At 34.1% G+C, this 21,429-nt stretch overlaps 1 protein-coding gene across 1 annotated transcript in view; it reads right to left on the reverse strand.

Moving 5' to 3' along the window:
• Fancl (Fanconi anemia, complementation group L) overlaps positions 1-21,429 on the reverse strand; it is a 50,515-nt gene that overhangs the window by 24,758 nt on the left and 4,328 nt on the right. Inside the window, exons 2-5 of the mRNA XM_013017978.1 lie at positions 16,843-16,901; positions 15,192-15,252; positions 12,734-12,790; positions 10,769-10,869 (exon numbers count right to left, since the gene is read on the reverse strand). Coding sequence (XP_012873432.1) covers positions 10,769-10,869; positions 12,734-12,790; positions 15,192-15,252; positions 16,843-16,901 — 278 coding nt within the window. The remainder of the gene's footprint in view (positions 1-10,768; positions 10,870-12,733; positions 12,791-15,191; positions 15,253-16,842; positions 16,902-21,429) is intronic.

Consider the following 21,429-nt stretch of genomic DNA (forward strand, 5'->3'; position numbering starts at 1 on the left):
ATGTTCAGAGTTCCCATCATCTTCATATATAGAATATTCAGCCTTGCAGTCTAGATCCTTTCCTCCAGCCCCAATATTTGATCTCCTTATGTGAACTGATCTACTCCAAGGTCCAAAAATGAATTACATATTTCCTTCACCTTCACTTTGCCTCCATCATTCCCTGCTGCTTATGGTTCACTGCATTCCTTCCCACCGAATACAATACCTATGTCTTATAAGAACTTCCTAAAATTATTTGTAGGACAGAAGTACTTCACCTTTATCTAAGCTCACAGTTCTTTTAAGTTGTAAGTTGTCATTCAATGTTTGTGGGGTACTATTTTGTTTGTAGTTTGTTTGTTGCAGTATCAAGGACTGAACTCAGGCTCTATGCTTGCTAGGCACATAGCTCTTTCACCTCATCAACATCCCCAGTTCTTTTGTGGTTTTGGTTTGCTTTTCAGATGGAATTTACCCCTTCAGGCAGGGCTAGCCTAGGGCCACGATCCTTCCATCTCCACCTTCTAGAGCTGGGAAAACTCTCCGCTTCCTCAAATAAGCTTGCCTGCTAAAGAATACTTTCTATTTCTATATAAATGTATTTATATTTCTGCTAATGCTTTATGTATAGACATGAACATATAGACACTATTATGAGACTGGTTTATTATTCACTGACATATGTGCAAGTATTAAGTAACAACTAAATGCAAACTCTGTTTGTTAAACATTATTCATTTTTAAAACTAATTATTTTGTTACTATATAATTTGTACTTATTCAATGCTCAGTATACATGTATGGGGGAAAATTTCCCAATTAATGAAGAGAATTTAGAATGAAAATCATAGTAATTAAATTGTAAAGGTGATTTACAGAGGGGTTACTATTATATAAGTAAGGTAATGAGTACATTTATTTTTTTGGGGGGGGCCAGTCGTGGGGCCTGAACTCTAGGCCTGGGCACTGTCCCTCAGCTCTTCAGCTCAAGGCTAGCGCTCTACCACTTGAGCCACAGTGCCACTTCTGGCTTTTTTCTTTTTGCTTATGTGGTGCTGAGGAATTGAACCCAGGGCCTCATACATGCAAGGCAAGCGCTCTACCACTGAGCCACCTTCCCAGCCCCGAGTACATTTATTTTTGAACAATGACAACTCTCTCTCATTATCTTCCAGTTTTTCCCTTCCAACATCCCTCATCCACAAGTTGTACAGTTCATTTCCAACAGTATAGTGACTGTCACTACTGCATTTGTTCACCCTCTGTCCTACCATATCTGTGCTCCTCCTTACCCTCCCCCAAAATGATAAACTTACATATAAGACAAAAGGTACAGGAAGCAAAAACAGTGGCAAGAGAAAAAAAGAAGCAACATGACATAAAATCTATTGTTTTCATTTCTTGTAGTTCATTTCAATAAATATCATTTCATATGATCATATACCCACAGCTATTTGAGCCTTTGTGATCCTCTCCTAAAAATATCTTCCTTGGGTCTCACTGTGTGAATGTCAAGTCCTGTATAATTTATCATGTCCAAGTGTATTGTTTTGTCTTTTACCATCCTGTGACTGGATAAATGGGATTGCATCAAACTGAAGAGTTTCTGCATGGCAAATGTTATACCTAGCAAGATAAATAGAAAGCCCACAGAATGGAAGATTTTACTAGCTATGCATCAGACAAAGGCCTCATATCTAAAATATACTTAGAGCTCAAAAAATTAAACTCTCTCAAAATAAGCCCTTAAAGAACCAACAACTCCATAAATGGGCTAAAGAGTTAAAGAGAGACTTCTCAGAAGAAGGAAGAATGACCAACAGATATATGAAGAAATGTTTAATATCTCTGGCCACAAAAGAAATACATCAAGATTCCACCTCACCCCAGTTATAATGGCAATTATCAAGAAAACTAACAATAAAAGATTCTGGCAGGGATGTGGCCAAAAGGGAATGCTACTACACTGTTGGTAAGAATGTCAATTTGTTCAACCACTCTGGAAAGCAGTATGGAGGTTCCTCAAAAGACTAAACATAGAGCTTCTCTATCACCCAGCAATTCCACTCCACCACAAATCAGGCCACACTAAACATGTTCAGCACAAACATGTTCACTGCAACATTGTTTACCACAGCCACAGATGCAGGGTTTCCCCCTCCTTTATACAAAGGGCCTATAACTCTACAAGTAAAACTTGTATTTAAATCCTAGTTAAGTACTGTAAACAATCTCAGACATTATTGGGTGAATGATATTATTGGGTGAACTAATGAGTGTATCAACAGGTTTATATCTACTTTTTTTTTTTTTTGGGTAGGTTCTGGGGCTTGAACTCTGGGCTTGGGCACTGTTTCTGAGTTCTTCAGCTCAAGGCAAGCGTTCTACCACTGGAACCAGAGTCACTTCCGGTTTTTTGGTGATTAACTGAAGATAAGAGTTTCATGGACTTTCCTGCCCAGGCTGGCTTTGAACCAAGATCTTCATATCTCAGGCTCCTGAGTAGTTAGGATTACAGGCATGAGCTACTGGTACCCAGCTGTATCTACTTTTAAATAAAAACTATGTAATTCTCGTTACATAGTTTCTTTTTAAACATTATTGGACATTATTAGCTTCAATTGAAAAACAAAGTAAATGTGGCCAAGAGAGGTTAAGTTAGTAGTCCAAACTGACATAAATGGCAAGCCTGAATAAAAGCTCTAATTACTGGAATTACCTTAAGATAAGTATACCTCTCTGTCTTCCCCAATAAGCTGTAATTCTTTGAAATGCATTGGGAATTATTTTGCTAAATCATCATTAATCATCGGCCAAGACAAAGAGCTTAACCAAAAGTCTAACATTATAAATTGACTACCTCATAGTAGCACATCAGACTTAGTTACAACTCAGCTCTTCCTTAGATGTACCAAAAAGGCCAAATAGTTGAACTATATGTTCTCACTTTAATAAATGACAAATATTATATTGTCTTAAAAGGACAAAGTATCAGCTCTCATCTGTTAGAACCAGTTAATTGCTGAATTACCTCGGGACATGTGATTATTAAAACAAATACACTATCTTATAAACAAAGTGCCTATGCATTTCTTCCAAACTAGGATGCTTTTGAGAGTGAAGGGAGTCTGGACAGAAGTCATAAGCCATACACAGGTCTGCTCTACTGGGATGTATGATCAGCCCACCTTAGAGAAAAAGTATTTAGGGCTTTGGAATCTAGGATGTTCTTCCAATATCCTGTTAAACCTAAAGAACTTTTTAATTCAGATGGTTTTAAATTAGTCACTGTATAAAACAGCGTAAGCAGAACAGATACCTATCAAGTCATCTTTTAGCAGGTATTAACCCAGCATAAGTCAAAATAAACTAAACTAAACACCTTTACAGAAGTTCTGTTTTGAGAATTTTGTTAATAAAAGTTGAAACACACAGAAATTAAAACAACAGTCAAACTTATGATCAGCAGATAATTCTCACCATGACTTATACAAAAAAAAAGGAAAAAGGAAATGTCACCAGTTCAGATACTGTTTTTTCTTTATCAATTTAAATTTTTGTAATCTCGGATCCTACAGAGTTGATTAGAAATAGTAAATATGTGCTGTGCCAGTGGCTCACACCTGTAATCCTAGCTACTCAGGAGGCTGAGATCAGAGGATCATGGTTCAAAGCCAGCCAGGGCAGGAATTTCGTCCATGAGACTCTTATCTCCAATAAACCACTAGAAAGCCAGAAGTGATGCTGTGGCTCAAGTGGTAGAGCACTTGCCTTGAGCTGAAGAGCGCAGGGACAGCGCCCAAGCCCAGAGTTAAAGCCCCACGACCAACAAAAAAAAAAAAAAAGAGAGAGAGAGAAAAGAAAAGAAAAAGAAATAGTAAATATGCAATTATGAATCACAGAAAAGCTTACACTATGTACAAGTTTTTTATTTTATTATATTTTTATAACTATGGACAAATCTACAAGGTTATAAATTAGAAAGTGAGGAAAACATGAACATTTTGACATGGTCTAGAAATAACTGAGACACTAAAACTCTATATAAGCCAATTTTTCAGAGAAATCACTGCATGTATCATTTCAAAGGATATCTTAAATTAAGAAGCTTGCTAGCTACTTAGGTGGGGCCTCACTAGGCAGAAATTCTAGTCTGAGACAATGCAATCAGACTCTCAGACTTAGCTTTACATGTAAGAAATCAGTCACCAAACAATCAAAGAAAACCTGCTGGGTTTTCTTATCCTACCAGACAGTGTGAGATAAATGCTGAAAAAAATCTTACGTTCTATTTTCTCAGACAACTTTGCTTCTAACACATTATATATAAGTAATATGAAGCAAACAATTAAGTAGCAATAGCTACTCTAAATCTATCCTCGACACTACAATTATGATCCGTCACATTCTAAGCAACAGATTTTGAAATTATCACGAAGAATAGAGTAATTTTGCAAATGTTCAACTTAACTCCTGGTAACATTTTTTTTAATTACCTTCACCATTGAGTATTTAATTATCTTCAAATAATGGGCGAAACTTTATTAAACTTTTTATCATAGCTATGCCATGGTACAGCTCCAGTGAGCATCATTCACAGAAAGCATAAATAAAGTTTTGTAACTTAATTTATAAAGTTTTTATAAAGTTTATTTATAAAGTTTTTGTAACATCTACATTTTTGTGTAGATGTTTTACTAGATTTGAACTCAGGGCCTATTTGCTAAGCAGATACTCTATTACTTAAGCCATAAATACAGCTCTTATTTATATGACTTTAATTGTTTTGGATAGGATCTCGTATTTTTGCCCAGGCTTATGATCCTCCTACATGAGGCCTCCATGTAACTGTGATTATAGTTGTGAATCATCAGGCCAGACTTGCTGGTGCATATGGGGTCTTGCTTAACATTTGGCTCAAGATGGCCTCAACTAGTGATCCTCCAAGTCCTGGGATTACAGGCATGTGTTAGTATAGCCAGCTATATATTCATTTTATATGTAAAGTTTGCCATAAAAATATGTATTTTGAAATCTATTCTGAGATTAAATATATGTTTACAGTCAGTGGAACATAACAAATTTCATAAAGTTCATCTTATAGGTAGCTATCTGGGTCTACAGGGGAGATAGAAACTATATGTAGTGAATGATCTATGGCTGAGTTATTCATTTTGTCTTTCACCTGTTTCCATGTTAGAAAGCTGTTGTTTTATCTCCTATAGAAGAACAATGTGTAGCATGCAAAGTAAAAGTCAACACTTCCTAATTGTCTCTCAAAGCACTTGCTTTGGAGAATATTTTATATACTTGTAATATTTCTGTTATAACTTTGTTGCTAATAGCTCTCAAGAAGTGCTACAATTACTCTCTATAATACTTATCACAGCTATAATTAAGTACTAGTGTGATCATCTATTTAAATTCTGACTCTTCCACTAGATGTGGTATTCCATCTAAGTCTTGCTGATATGCCTTCGCCATCTGCAATCAAACACATTCAATACATAACAGCTGGAAGAAAAATTAATGATTCAAAACTCTTATCTTATTTCATCAATGCTCCAAACAATTTCATTACTGGATTCCTCTAATAATGTTAAGATCTACTAGGAAAATTACCTTAAACTTATAACAATAAAAAAACAACATTTTTTCTCTTCTTGCCAAACCCTTCTTCCATTCCCAACTATCCTTAAATAGTAAGATCTTAAATTTTAAATCATTTTTATCTATTCCATCAATCTGTATCGAAGTATGACTAGGTCTACATATCATAAACCAGTCTTTAACATTTTGCTCACAGTAGCTTTACAATCATATCTCGTATCCTCTTCAAGGAAAGGTTGAAAGAATTAAAGAATGGCCTAGGCAGCCAGAACTTGAAGGGCCAAATTCCTAAAGAAAGGGAACAGGAGAAAACATAAGCCAACACCTTGAAGCCATTTCTACCTCAGAGTATTTGTCAGTTCTGGGCACAGGACAAGAGGAAAGAGAAGGTTCTGGGCAAAGGTCCCAAGACTGACTGTGGCTACTATTAAATGGCCAAGATAAGGAAAAAAACAAAAACAAAAACAAAAAAACCCTTAGCAACAAGTACAAAAAGCACAAGGGCTGAAGGCATGGCTCAAGGCACAGTGTGCTTGCCTAGCAAGCATAAGGCCCTGAGTTCAAACTCCAGTACTGAAAAAATGAAATAAATAAAAACAAAAACAAAATCACTACCCTATTGGCAATTTCTTGAATATAAAAATAATGGGCTTAAAGGGTCAAAATGTGGTAATAAGGTAGGAGGTCCAGAAGACTTTCACTAAATTCTGACAATGTTCCCTCAAAACTTCTTATAAATCCTCAAACTACAGGAACAAAAGAAAAAAAAAGCAGAAACCCACTAAAAAAAAGATGAATGAATATTTACAAAGCTCAAAACACTAAGGGGAGAGTGGTTAGAATTTTAGATCGCTTAAATGGAACAAATTCCAAGAATATCTCTGAGTTGTCAATGCAAATGTTTGAACATTTAGCCTCCCCTTTTATCATTCTTCCTCATCCTACCTTCCCCTTCCAAAGCATCAAATTTCCTTGATCCAGAACCTCATATCTAATATATAAGTTGAGCTCAGAAAATTAACCCCCCCAAAAAAAACCCCAATTAATAAATGAGTTAAAAACTTAAAGAGAGACTTCTCAGGAGAAGAAGAATGAAGAGTGGATGCATGAAAAAATGTTCTACAAGTAAACACACTGGATGGTAAAAGAGGAATATATATAGATATAGATATACATATACATATATATCTATAAACTGGGACATGATAAATTATACAGGTCTCTAGGCATTCATACAGAGAGAGACCAATGGAGGACATTCTTAGAAGAGGATTACATAGGCACAATAGCTATGTGCATCTGACCATATAAAATAATATTTATTGAAATTAAGTCCAGGAAATGAAAAGGTTTTTTTTTTTCTTTGTTGCTATTTTTGTGGTCTTTTCCTTTTATCTTGTTTATCTGGCTTCTGGAGAGTAAGAGGGGGAATAGAGAAATAGTGAGACAAGGGGTGAGCAAAGGGTGAACAAATGCAGCAGTGATGCTCACTAGATACTATGTTGAAAGTGAACTATATAACTTGTAGGTAGGGATGGGGCGGAAAAAATGGGAGAGAGGGAGGGAAAGGGTGACATTGTTTAAAAAGAAATGTACTTATGACCTGACTTATATAACCCTTCTCTACCTCATTTTTACAATAACTATAAAGAAATTCAAATAAAAAATTCTTTGTTCCATTTTCACACATGAACATAAAAGTATTTTGACTATATTGTCTCTCCAATTAGTTGAAATATATGTTTCAACTTCCTAATATTCATTTTTGTTTAAATGAATATTAATTGTTCAAAGGGGTTTCACAGTGTTATCTTACACATATATATACACAATACTTTGGGAATTCCTAGCCAGAGCAATTATACAAGAGAAAGAAATAAAAATGATCAAAATCAGGAAGGAAGAAGTTACATTATTACTATTTACAAATTATATGATTTTGTATCTACAAGACCCTAAAGAATCCACTCCAAAACTCTCATCATCACAGCAAGATACAAAAATCTCAGCATACAAAAACTAGGTACATTTCTATATACCAACAGTGAACAGGATGAAAGGAAAATTAAAACAAAAGAATAAATAAATAACCATTGTAAAGGTAAAGGACATCTGCAATGAAAACTATAAAACCTTGAAAAAAGAGACTGAAGAAGATCTCAGATGATTGAAAGACCTCCCATGTTCATAGATTGCAGAAAATGTAACCTAAAAATAGCCATCCTGCCAGAGGCAATCTACAAATTCAATGAAATACTCATCAAAATTCCAATATCTCTCTTTACAGAGAAAGAAAATTCAATCCTAATATATGGAAACACAAAAGGCTCTCAAGAGCCAAAATAACCATGAGCAAAAAGAGCAATGCTGTAAGTATCACAATAGCAGACTTCAAACTTTACTACAGAGTTATAGTAACCAAACAGAAATGGTACTGGCACAAAATAGATGCAAAGAGCAATGAAACAGATTACAAGACTCAGAAATGAATCCACACACCTACATACATCTGATTTTAGACAAAAGAACCCAGAATATACATTGGCAAAAAAGATCACATTTCAACAAATGTTACTAGGTTTGTTTTGTTTTTTTTTTAAGTGCATTTTTTATCTATTGTTTTTGGTACTGGAGAACAAATGTAGGATGCTTCACTTGCTAGGCAAGCACTTTGCCACTGAGCTACATCACAATCCAACAAATGGTAGTAGGAAGACTGGATGCCCAGATGAAGATGACTGAAACTGTATTCCTATCTCTTACCCTCCACTAATATCAATTCAATAACTAACTGAATAACAATGTTTAACAGCAACAAAGGCATATCATTAACAATACATCAACAATATTTAATGATATTTTTTTTGGTCAGTCATTGGGCTTGAACTCTGGGCCTGGGTGCTCAAGGCATGAACTCTACCACTTCAGCCACAGTGTCACTTCCAGTTTTCTGTTGGTTAATTGGAGATAAGAGTCTCACAGACTTTCCTGCCCAGGCTGGCTCTGAACCTCAATCCTCAGATCTTAGCCTCCTGAATAGCTAGGATTACAGGCATGAGCCACCGGCGCCCAACTCTATTTAATGATATTCTCCCAATGCTTAATTCATGTCTCTCTCTCTTATCAATTCCCTGAACTACTTTTAATTTTTTTTTTTCTCCATCGTGGGGCTAGGCGCTGCCCCTCAGCTCTTCAGCTCAAGGCGAGCGCTCTACCACTTGAGCTACAACGCCACTTCCGGTTTTCTGGTGGTTGATTGGAGATAGGAGTCTCACAGTCTTTCCTACCCGGGCTGGCTTTGAACCGTGATCCTCAGATCTCAGCCTCCTGAGTAGCTAGGATTACAGGCGTGAGCCACCAGTGCCCGGCTGGTTACTTTTAATTTTCTTTACTCACCATTTTACATGATTCTTCTAATCCTAGTTGCCAAAATTCACTATTTCAAATTATGAAAATACCTAAAATATATGTAAATTTAAAAAGACCAAGCCGGGTGCCAGTGGCTCACGCCTGTAAGCCTAGCTACTCAGGAGGCTGAGATCTGAGGATCCCGGTTCAAAGCCAGCCTGGGCAGAAAAGTCCATGAGATTCTTATTTTCAATTAACCACCAGAAAAACAGAAGTGGTACTGTGACTCAAGTGGTAGAGTGCTCGCTTTGAGCTGGAAGAGCTCAGAGATAGCACCCAGGCCCGATTTCAAGCCCCACAATCAACAACAACAACAAAAAAGACCAAACTGTATAATCAAAAATATATATATGTCTACACAAACACGCACACTAATTTCTCACATTTCTCAGTTTGTTTTTTGTTTTTGTTTTTGTTTGTCAATCGTGGGACTTCAACTCTGGGCCTGGGCACTGTCTCTCAGCTCTTCAGCTCAAGGCTAGCACTCTACCACTTGAGCCACAGAACCGCTTCCAAATTTGTCGTCATTTATTGGAAATAAAGAGTCTCACGTGATTTTTTTTGTTGCTTTGTATGTCCCTCCCCCACGGTATAACCCCTGTTTTATTGTATTTGATGTTGGTATAATTTGGGGAGTTGAAGGGAAAAAACAAATTGTTTAGGGATACAGGTTGACCCTTTGCAACAATGAGATGTACAAGATGCTATGTCGAAAAACGAACTTTAACAACTTTGGTGGGGGGGAGGGGAGGAACCAGAGATAGGAAGGGGAAACAAAGGAAGAGGCAACAATGCTTTATAAGAAATGTACTCATTACCTTGCTCACGTACAGTATGTTCACAATAAAAAGCTGATTTAAAAAAAAAAAAAAGAGGCTCACGGACTTTTCTGCCCAAGGTGGCTTTTAACTGTGATCCTTAGATCTCAGCCTCCTTGGTAGCTAGGATTATAGACGTGAGCCACCAGGGCCCAGCCAGCTTTTTATTTCTCTTACTTTTTTCTTTCTTTCTTTATCAAGTATTGGGATTAAGCTCAGGTCGTTGAATTTGCTAGCAAGCACTCTTATGATTGGAGTTATACTCTGTCACTTTTGTTTTTCTAGTTGGTTTCAGATGGGATCTTGCATATTTGCTCCAGTCATCCTCAGAGTACTATCTTCCTACTGCTTCTTTGTTGCAGCTGGGATTACAAGTAGGTACCATCACACTCAGTTACTCAACATCTCTTTTGAAACATGGTTAAATTTAGTAATGTTAAGAATAATGTATAATATTATGCACATACAATTACACATTATATAGATAAACATAACATTAAGTGTCTTCTAAGACAAAATCTTACATACAAGTTATTCAGCTTTGCAGGTCAACTGTTTTGGATATCTAATGTATAGCAACAATTAGGATTATACACTTTCATTACAACAAAATCCTTTGACTATAAACAGGTATAAAATGAAGTGTTAAAAATGGAAACACATGGGCTGGGAAGGTGGCTCAGTGGTAGAGTGCTTGCCTTGCATGCATGAGGTCCTGGGTTCGATTCCTCAGCACCACATACGCAAAAAGAAAAAAGACGGAAGTGGCGCTCTGGCTCAAGTGGTAGAGCACTAGTCTTGAGCTGAAGAGCTGAGGGACAGCGCCCAGGCCCAGAGTTCAGGCCCACGACCGGACCCAAATAAAACAAAACAAAAAAAAAATGGAAACACATTAAGTTGAATTGTCTAAAACAAAGGCATTTGAAAAACATATTTCAAGACTGACATACTTATCCCAACCAAGAGTTTCCATGTCTTCAACAAGGCTTGTGTAGAAATGGGGAGGAGGAGGCAGCACATTTATCTCTTGTCTATTCTTTAAAGCAGCTTCCTGTTTTAAGAGAAAACAAATCTTGAATCAGCCGTGAAATGGTAGATGAATTCTTAGTACCTGATTACATTATAATGTCCTTAGTGCCTACCTTAGTGCTCATTATTTTTATAGAAAATATAGGTTACTTATTCATTTCTCTTGTCATGAGAAAGTTAAAGGACTTCAAAAAGGTCATGTAAAACTTTTTATAACATTTTTATAACATGAATGAACTTAGGATTTTAACATTTTGGGGGCTAATATTCCAATCAAAGATGAAAAATATAAAAAATAAAAAATATCTTCTAAGCTTCATTATCTTTCTATTGATATATGACATCAAAATAAGTATCTTTTAAAGAAAATGTACTCTACCTAGATTGACCAGCTGGATATATTTGTATGCCCCTGTGAACCACATCCTAACTCAATCCCTTGTTATCATAGTAAATGTCTACCTGCTAATTTCTTTCATTACCATTCATTTTTACTCTCTGATCAAGAAAGAATAATATTGTACCACCTAACTAACTAGATCACTTTCTTTCTAGTCGTTTTCCTCCCTAGACCCACATATGATATCTTTTTACTTTTTTCTATTTTTTTTTTGTTGTTGTTGTTAGTCATGGGGCTTGTACTCTGGGCCTGGGTGCTGTCCCTCAGCTCTTCAGCTTAAGGCTAGTGCTCTACCACTTAAGCCACAGCACCACTTACAGTTTTCTGGTGGTTAATTGGAGATAAGAGTCTCACGGACTTTCTGCCCTGGCTGGCTTTGAACCATGATTCTTAGATCTCAGCCTCCTGAGTAGCTAGGATTACAGGCGTGAGCCACTAGTGCCTAGCTCCACATTTGATATCTTTAAAACAAACCTAAAATTTACATTTTTTACAAACAACACAAAGAACATTAGAATGACTGAGGCAAAAATTACCAAAAACTTTCTAGTTTCTGACCTAGACGACTATCTTAAGAGTGAAAACAAAATATATCTATACTTAGATGTTCATATGAACATCACCTCATTCGTACTCAGTATATACTATACATTAATACCTATATACATACACACATACACATATATAATAAAGACAACCTTACATGTAACTGTAACTCTGTACATCACCTTGACAATAAAATTAAATTTGAAAAAAGAAAAAGAAAGCAAAGATATTAAATCATCATTTCTTAATTCTTAATAGTAGATATAGGCAAGGATTTGTGTTGGAGGCAAGTTGGTGGAAAATTTCCTACCAGACCAAAAGCTATTGATGAATCTCTACGAAAAAGTAATCAGATATCATATCACTAATACAATATGGTATTGAGCACCAATTATTCTTATCAAAAAATGAACCCCAATTTAAAGATAGCTTTAGATCTAACTGCAGATAACAAGGAAGATCCAGGCTAAGTAGCCCTTATCTTACACATATGTGCAAACATAGTATATATCAGTATATACTATATATTAATACCTATATACATACACACATACACATATATAATAAAGACAACGTTTCTTCAGAAATCTGTGGCTATATACAAAATTATTCATACTTCACATATTAAGATACAACCGTCTAGCCTATCCTCAGATGCTAAATTCCCTGACAGGCAAGAAATTCACTTTATTTCTCCTCTATCTGCCCAACTCTAGTGTCAACTCTACCACATTTATGACTTACCCAAATGAATTTCTTCACATAGTTCTATTCCTAATGCAATTGAAGCCAGTACTATCCACATTTAAGTATGTAGTAAAATAAAACATAAAATGACTGTAAGTTGAAAAGTTTTAAATTCTAATCATGTTAGCTTTTAAAGGTTATAAAAACAATCAAGACATAGCGAACATTATAACAGTGTTAGAAAAAAACGTACCAAAATCATTTTCAACTCCATCATAAAGCTCAATAGATCAGGGGAGTGCTGCATTCTCTAAATAAAACATTTATAATTAGTTTTACATTTACAAAGAATCCTTCACTTATGAAAACAATTTATATGCTGACATTAACATGAAAAATACTGTATTTACATCTTAATAATAAGTAGTAAAGTTTTTGTCATTTTATAAGAGTAATTAAACTCATCAATTTTAGTGAGATATGCTGAATATCCTACGTCACTTAAACCCCACACAGTCCTATTCCTTTAGCACTGTTTACTACCAAGTTTAACAAATCTAACAAATCACATCATTATTTTTAAAAAGACAAGGGCAGAGAGAGAGAAGTGGAGGGAAGAGAAAGATGTGAATGGAAAGACGAAATTAAAAAAACTCAACAACTCAATGATTTTAAAAGTCATTAAAGTAACGAATTAAATACTTATCAACATATGCTTTAATATTTTTCTCATTTTTGTCCTACACAAGTATCCCAAACTACATCAAAAAGAGAAAAACCTTCAATAAAATAAAAAGTATCACACTGTCATGGAAAAATGGAAAATGGCCTCTAAAATAGAATAAATAGAGGATATTTCTTAAACAACTACAAAATAAAAAGGAAGCAAAGAAAATAGTTTTATATTGCTCCCTTGGAACATCATAACATTTCTCTGTATTTTCTTATTTTTAGATGCATTGTACCATAACCACACTGTCTCAACTAACTCAAATGGAAATTTATATGGTCTTTTTTTTGTTTGTTTTTGCCAGTCCTGGGGCTTGAACTCAGGACCTAGGCACTGTCAATCAGGTTCTTTTGCTCAAGGCTAGCACTCTACCTACCACTTGAACTACAATGCCACTTCTAGCTTTTTCTGTTTATATGGTACTGAGGAATCAAACCCAGGGCTTCATGCTAGGCAAGCACTCCACCACTAAGCCACATTCCCACCCCTTTATTCAGTCTTTTAAGGTAACAAAAATAAAAACTGTAAGATATTTCAACAATGCACAATGGTGTATCATTCACTATCTTGATAAAGTTATGTTTGTATTATACATCTTAGACTATACTTTTTTGAATGATTTCTTTCTTTTAGCTTGCTATAGATAAATAATAAATTATATTAAGGTTCTGCAAACTACAGCCCAAAGGCTATAGGTCTATTTTGACAGCTATTTTATAAATAAAGCCTTATTGACTTGCAGCCCTGCCCATTCACTTTCCAGTTGCCTAGGCTGCTTGGTGCTGTTAAGAACAGAGTGAGATACTTGTGACAGAGACTAACGTTCCACAGGCCTGAAAAGATGATTCTGGTCACTTATATAAAAAAATTGTTGACTACTTGGCCTGTATTTAACAAAAAAAAATGAGTTAAATAATAATCAACTAAACTTTGAAATAAAACAAAACTCAAATACTGGGTTCTACTGGACCAACTGGAAAACAGAGATATCCTAAAACAAACAAACAACCACATACACACAAAACCCTGCAGATTGTTTTTTCTAGATTATCTTGATATACAAGTAGAGAAAAGAATTACACATTTTATTATTTTGCTGAGCTTTTAATAATTTTCCGGGCCACTTAAATATCTCAATGTAGCCACTCTTAAACTTTAGTGTACAATAAAAAGTCACAGAAATTGGGGAAAGTAAAAAGAAAATGAAGTGAAATAATTTAAACATTCCATTAAAAAACTACTACAATGACACAGCTCGGGTGACAGCAAAAATTACACAAATTACATTGCTCCTACATTTCTTTGTGACTTGATACATATTGTTTAGTATGGATAATTTTCCATGTCAGTTATCACATATAACTTACCATAACATAGAAAAAAATAAGAAACAAAAGCACACTAATAATAAGACATCAAAAATGTCCAATACCACTAATACACTTTTTATGAGAAGCATTTCATTATTTTTTAGTTGCTTAGTAACCCATTTTTAACTTGCTGTAATCCTTGAAGGAATGTTCAGATACAGTATCACAGGAACTAGTAATAACTAAATTAATCTTGACTATAGCTCAATTTCTAGCTGCCATTATTTTCTGTCATTATGTAAGTATATATAATGTTTATCCTAATACATTTTCCATTACTGACTGAGAGACCAAAATCCCATGTTTGCCACAGATAATCTGGATCTAGATTCAGTTTCAGAGATGCCATCCAGGAAATAATATCTTAAGAAAACATTAAGTCTCATATGAAAATTAATTTCAACATAAGTGTTGCCTGAAGAACTGCACAGGTTTCCAAAAAACATAATATATAATGTAAAGTTCCTTAAAATGTTTGAGAGTAGAAACCTGTAAAAACCCAGCAATTATTATACTAGTTTGTTTTAACAGCCTTGCAAAACAAATCTTTAAAGAGCAAATTCACTGATTTCCTATCCTCATCTAAAATATAAACCTTTCAAAAGACTTACCTGCTTGACTATTTGATGGTATCCACTAAGTATGCTTCTCAGTTGCCAACTACATAGTAATCTAAAATTTTAATAGGACAAAATGGTTTATTCACTATTTAGAATTAGAAAGAAAAAACTTATTTGTATGCTAACAAATACCCACATACAATCAAAAGAATGACATAATGGCAAGTTAATAAAATTTTTCCACTTTTGAAAAGGCTTGTCTTCAAACTGTCAGTATTAATTTAATTTCAAAATATAAATAACTACAATCAACAAATGACATGCAAACAGTATCTTTTTTTTTAATTTAACATATCCAAAGCAAAATTTTCTATTTAAAACTAGATTCTTCGCTGAAGTATGTTAAATATAAATAACAGTTTGGATCATAATTTATCACATTTATATTTCAAAAAGCATTTGTACTAATTTATTAGTCATTTTTAGATTAATATAATTGTACATACTTTTAACTGTATAGGTAGTGATAAAGTTCATCTATCTCACCTCCTGGGCTCTCAATATTAGTAGATAAGCAACTTTTCTATTTTTTGGCTCATTACCAAAGTTTGAACTCAGGGCTTAGAGCTTACACAGATCTTCTGCTCATTCCCAGAACTCTACCACTTGAGTCATGAGTCTAATGGAGTATTTTGCTAATTAAGTGGACAAGGAGTCTCCTCTTTTTCTGCCAGGGCTGGCTTTGAACTCTGATCCTCCAGGCATTATCGTTTTGAAATTACAGATGTGAGACACTGATGGCTGGCTCAATAAATACAAATTTCAAAGAATGACTTTTACCTATCTGGAAATAGGCAGTCTGAGTCTCCAAATGATGGCCTTCCACAACCCTCTATTCTTGGTTTATCAAATCCCATACATACCTTTATTCCTTCCTGATCAGAGTAGTTCATGGAACTGCTCATAGGTAACACCCTCTCCTCTCCAAATGTACTTCCAAACCCTTGTAACCAACTTGATCATTTCACTAATTATACCATTACTGTGGTAATCTTAAATTATTTTCTATTATTTTTCTTCTTAATGATTTTAACATTCTTCAATATATATCATATAAAAAAAAAACTTAAATCTTCCCTGAGTGCAAACCCTAGCTTGGCCCCTCCTTTTCTTCTTAGTAGTTTATACTTTTATGTTTCTTTTCTATGCACTCAAACTTTCCAAATACAACACAAAATGGAATTATATCTAAGCTGACCTCTTTGCATTGCTCAGCACAGCTAATCGTTATTTCCTTAAGGGTTTTTATTTGGTCCAAAGTTTCCTTTTACATTTCTGGTCATTTCTAGTCATATTAATTTCCCCTTTAGTTTATTTACTAGTCCTTTAAGTAACAGTGTATTCTCAAGGCCCTGTCTCCTACTCCTTTCTCTTTATACACCTATTTGGCACTTTTGGGGAAAATATACACATCTGCTGCTCATTGTTTAAATAAAAACAGTAAATGACTTACCTTTGAAAAGTAACTAATAGTAGGAAAATAACTTACAAATGCCACACTTATTTGTATGAAAAAAATATTTTGAGTTTGCTGAAGGCCTTTGTTGATAAGCATTTTAGGCAACTCTCTAGTCACTAAACACAGTACACACATGGTGTCAATCCCACAAAAATACATGCATGTTACTAACCACCACATTACCTTGCATTCTTCAGTTTTAAGTCTTTAGGCAACAATATTCTAAGGTGAAAATCTCTTCCCTGTGGAAAATAGTTTAAAAGTTCAAACTTTCATCTTCACTTAATGCTGAACATTTTTAAAAGAATCACATAAACAGGAAGCATTTTCCACATTTTCTAAAAACAATAAAATGTATCTTTATTTTTTACACTTGAAATATACAAGCTACAGAATATAACACTTAAAGACTGCAATTCAAATCTACGTCAAAATTGTAACTCATGGGAAACCAAGATACTAGGGTATTATTTTTTAAAGAGAGTAAGAAGTTCACTTCTTAGTAAACATACAGAAAAAATTTAAATGTTCTTTCTTTAAAAATGCTTTCAAATTTGTTTAAATATAGAAGAAAATGATAATATAAATTAGGAACAAAAACTGCACTACGTCTCATGTTTGTAACTTATTGTCTAAATTTGAGGAAAATAAAACTATATTTTAGGCAATATAAATATTTAAACATAAGAGAAATAGTTTAGAAAAAATACTTTAGAGTATATTTAATCTTTCATACCAGTAAACCTTTAATAAATAAAATCAGAAACACTAAGCTATTTTGACATAAATATTCAAGTTACATATATGAACATACACAATTTAACTTAGGCACTTCCTAAGAGCAGGGACAGCAGAGAGCATTGTTCTCTGAAAAGTATATTCAGTTTACTTTCTTTGGAAAGTGAGTGGGTAAACAGTTTAAACTTTGTACTTAAATAGGATAATACGTGTGAAATTTAAGTAAAAATAAGCAGAAAAAGACAAACAGAAATGTAATCTTTTACTCCAACAGTATAAAATGAAAAGAGTAATAAAATTCTCGAAAAACAATTACCATGTGGAATTTTAGCACAGTCTCCCTCAAAGTAGATTCAAAAACAGAGGAACACAATTAAATGTACCCCATAACCTTTACTTTCATGGTAATATTACAGTTCTGACTTTCATTACATTTAAATGTCCTTTAAAAAAAATGAAACAAAATGTACTAGTGACCTTTTCTAAAGGTCAAATAACAATAATTCACTTTTTCATTAAAACACTAAAAAGTATTACTAACTCTACAGACATCCTGCACATAGGTGTAAGAACAATCTGGAATTCATACTGAAAATAGTAAAACTATTCTACTGTAGAAATTTATGCTATTACCTAAATTAATAAACTTTCAAAGTTCCAGCCATTTTAAAAGGTCAAAAGCCATGTCACATTCCACAATACTTGTCTAATTCAAGAAAATGCCTAATATTAGGCCTTTCTGTTCTTAAAGAATCTAGAAAATACTGTCTATAAAAAGCAGATTTTCCAAGATTGTAGAGGACAGAACTGAGGGTTCCCTAAACTTGAATATCAACAAGACATTCTCCTCCAAACTGTAAAGATCAATGTTACAAACAAAATCACAAAATGTCTATATTTCCAATCAGAAGCCAAGAAACTCAATAAATTTCAAATTATCAGTAAGAAGAAAACTACAATTCATTTTTTTAGTAGAGCCCACTCTGGGGCTCTGTCAGTGTGTGGCTCAGTGGTAGAGTGCTTGCTTGGCTAGCATGTATGAAGCCTGGGTTCAATTCCTCGGTACCATGTAAGCAGAAAAAGCTGGAAGTGGTGCTCAAGTGGTAGAGTACTAGCCTTGAGTAAAAGAAGCTCAGGGCCAGTGCCCAGGCCCTGAGTTCAAGCCCAAGGACCAGCAAAAAAAAAAAAAAATGTCAATAGAGAAAAAAATTCATGGAAGAAATAATGAGGGGATTGGATTAAATAGAAAAATAACACAGAGTGCTGGTAGGTTGGGGAACTAACTACAAAGAGGAGACTAATATGAACAAGAAGCTGAGATGTCAGTGTGGCAGTATATACCAATAATCCCACTACAAAGACTTGAGGCAGGAAGATTTCAATCCTAAAGCCAATTGAGACACATGGCAAGATTCTGACTCAAAATAAGTAAGTAAATATATACATTGAAAAAGCATGAAAATAGCAGTGGAAAGGAAATGTTTTAGGATTATAAGATAATAAATAGAAACACCCTTTGAAAATGAGTATTAGAAAGAAAAACTTGTAAACTTTCATATTACTCCTTCCTTTCAATAAGAAAAAAAAAATCTCTTAAATAAGATGCACTTTGCTTCTGCAACAGAGGATGGTATTCTTCTGGTAGGAATTCTATCAATCACTGAAATGGGGCAAATGTTCATAAATACAAACATTATGTTCATCAATCCAAAGGTACTATGAGACACAAACAGAATCAAGAATCAACATAGTTTAGATAACAGCAGACCCCATAAGTCCAAATTATAAATAAATTATAATGCTAAATTACATATCTTTAAGAAACAGATTCAAACATTTCAAACTAATGTCAGAAAGAACAAGAGAAGGAAGAAGAGGAAAAAGAGTGGAAAGAAAGAATGAGGAGAAAAAGGGAGGGGAGGAGGAGTCCACAATAATAAATGAGCTGACTAAACTCAGATAAGAAATAAAGGCAAAAGGCAAAATTATATTAAAATGGGAGAGTAAATTTCAAAGATGCTCAAGGAAGAAAAAAAGGTTAAGGTAGAAAACAGGCAAGAATGACTAATACACATGTAACTGAAGAACCAAAAAGGATTAGAAAATAGTAAGAAAGAATATTTAAAATTAGAATCCAAGTACACCTTCTGAAAATTCACATCAAGAAGGACAAGTGGACATACAGGAAAAATGACTTGCAATAGCTCATTCAAAAATATATCTGAATATCAAACTTCTAAAACAAAAAGTCCAGGGCCTCTAGGAAAAACATCAAATAACAGTCTTCTCAAAGCAACATTAAAAAAACAAAAAATGGAAATTTTATGAAGTTTTGCTTCTACTCATAATGAAGTAAGAGGCAGAAGTTATCCTCCCACTTCATTTTTCAAAATGGACTGGAGATATAAAACAATGATTTTCAGACAGCAAAGAGGAAGAAAAACACCTGAACTTGTGAACCACAAAAATACAGTATAAAACCCAACCTTTTTCTTTTTTTAAGGAAGTATAAGTCCTGTAACATGCCAAGCACATAATCTACCACTGGGCTACAACCCTAGCTTGGTTACAGTAATGTTCTAGCCAGCTAAAATGGAAAACTTTGTAGTGCAGGAACCTCCTGGATAAAGACAAATTAAACTGAATTCTGTATGGTTCTGCCTAGCAAAGATTAAAAGCAAACCTTAAAAAGATTCAATTCTTTCCAAATAATTTAACTATCATTCTCAACAGATCTCTATAGTATTTAGAGATTAATAATACCAAGGTAGAATTCATGTCTGACATCCAATCAAAGTACACCAGGTATCCAAAGGAGAAAAGACCCATAAAGAGAAAAATCAAAAGAAACGGACACAAAAATAACAAAGATTATTGAACTGGGTAAAAATTAAAACATATACTTATGTTTATATATCTGACAAGCTGAGGGAAAACATTATCACATTAAATATAAACAAAAGATATATATAGATATATATATATATATCTATATATATGAAAGATACACACACACACATATAAAGTCATCTGAGTGGCAGTGGTTTATGCTGGTAATCCTAGCTACTCAGATGGCTGAGTTCTAAGGATAACAGTTCAAAGCCAGCCCAGGAAGGAATGTCCATGAGACTATCTCCAATAAACTACTCAAAAAAGAAAAAGTAAGAAGTGGAGCTGTGACTTAAGTGGCAGAACACTAGCCTTGAGCAAAAGAAACTCAGGGACAGTGCCAACCCCTGAGTTCAAGCCCCAGGACTGGTAGCATAAAACAAAACAAACAAAAATAGAAATGCTCAAGGTAGTGTCTCATAGTGGCATTCTTAGAATGACATTTCGGATGAGATCTTAAGATAAATAAAAGTATTTAATAGATAAAAGAAAAATAATTTCTTAAAGAAACCTTAATGGATTTAAGTGAATAATGAATAATGCATGGATATTTGTGACATTAAAGAAATCTAGAATGGATTAGAAATTTACTTCCAACAGAATAAAGCAGAAGTAAAATTGTGTGACTACAGAGTATAAGAAATAAGACAACGTACAGCTTTCTGGTGGATCTACTCAGAGAAAGCCAGATCTCTGTGATTACAAAAAAGTAGTATTACTCAGGTCCATGACCTAATGAATTGAGGCTTCTGGCCAATAGCTGTGTGAATAAATCATTTTGGAAGGAAATCCTCCAACTCTAGTCAACTTTCAGATAACTGAAGTCTTGACAAAAATCTTTATTGCAAGTATGCAAGAGAACCTAACTAAGAAACACCAACTAAATTGCTAGCAAATCCTTGGTCTAAAAACTAAAAATATTACTTTGTTATAATTATATATGTTATAATGTTTTAGGCCACTAAGGTTTATAAAAGTTATATAGCAAAAGATAACCAATTAAGAAACATTGTTATTGAACCTAAAAACATTAAAGAGATAAGGAAACAAATTACATGATGAGAACAAAAAAGAACCTAACATCAGAAAATACACAATTTTTTAATATCACAAATGGACCATTCACAAAAATATAGAGAATAT

This window comes from Dipodomys ordii, unplaced genomic scaffold, assembly GCF_000151885.1.
Source record: "Dipodomys ordii isolate 6190 unplaced genomic scaffold, Dord_2.0 Scaffold37, whole genome shotgun sequence".
In the NCBI taxonomy this organism is placed as follows: Eukaryota; Metazoa; Chordata; class Mammalia; order Rodentia; family Heteromyidae; genus Dipodomys; species Dipodomys ordii.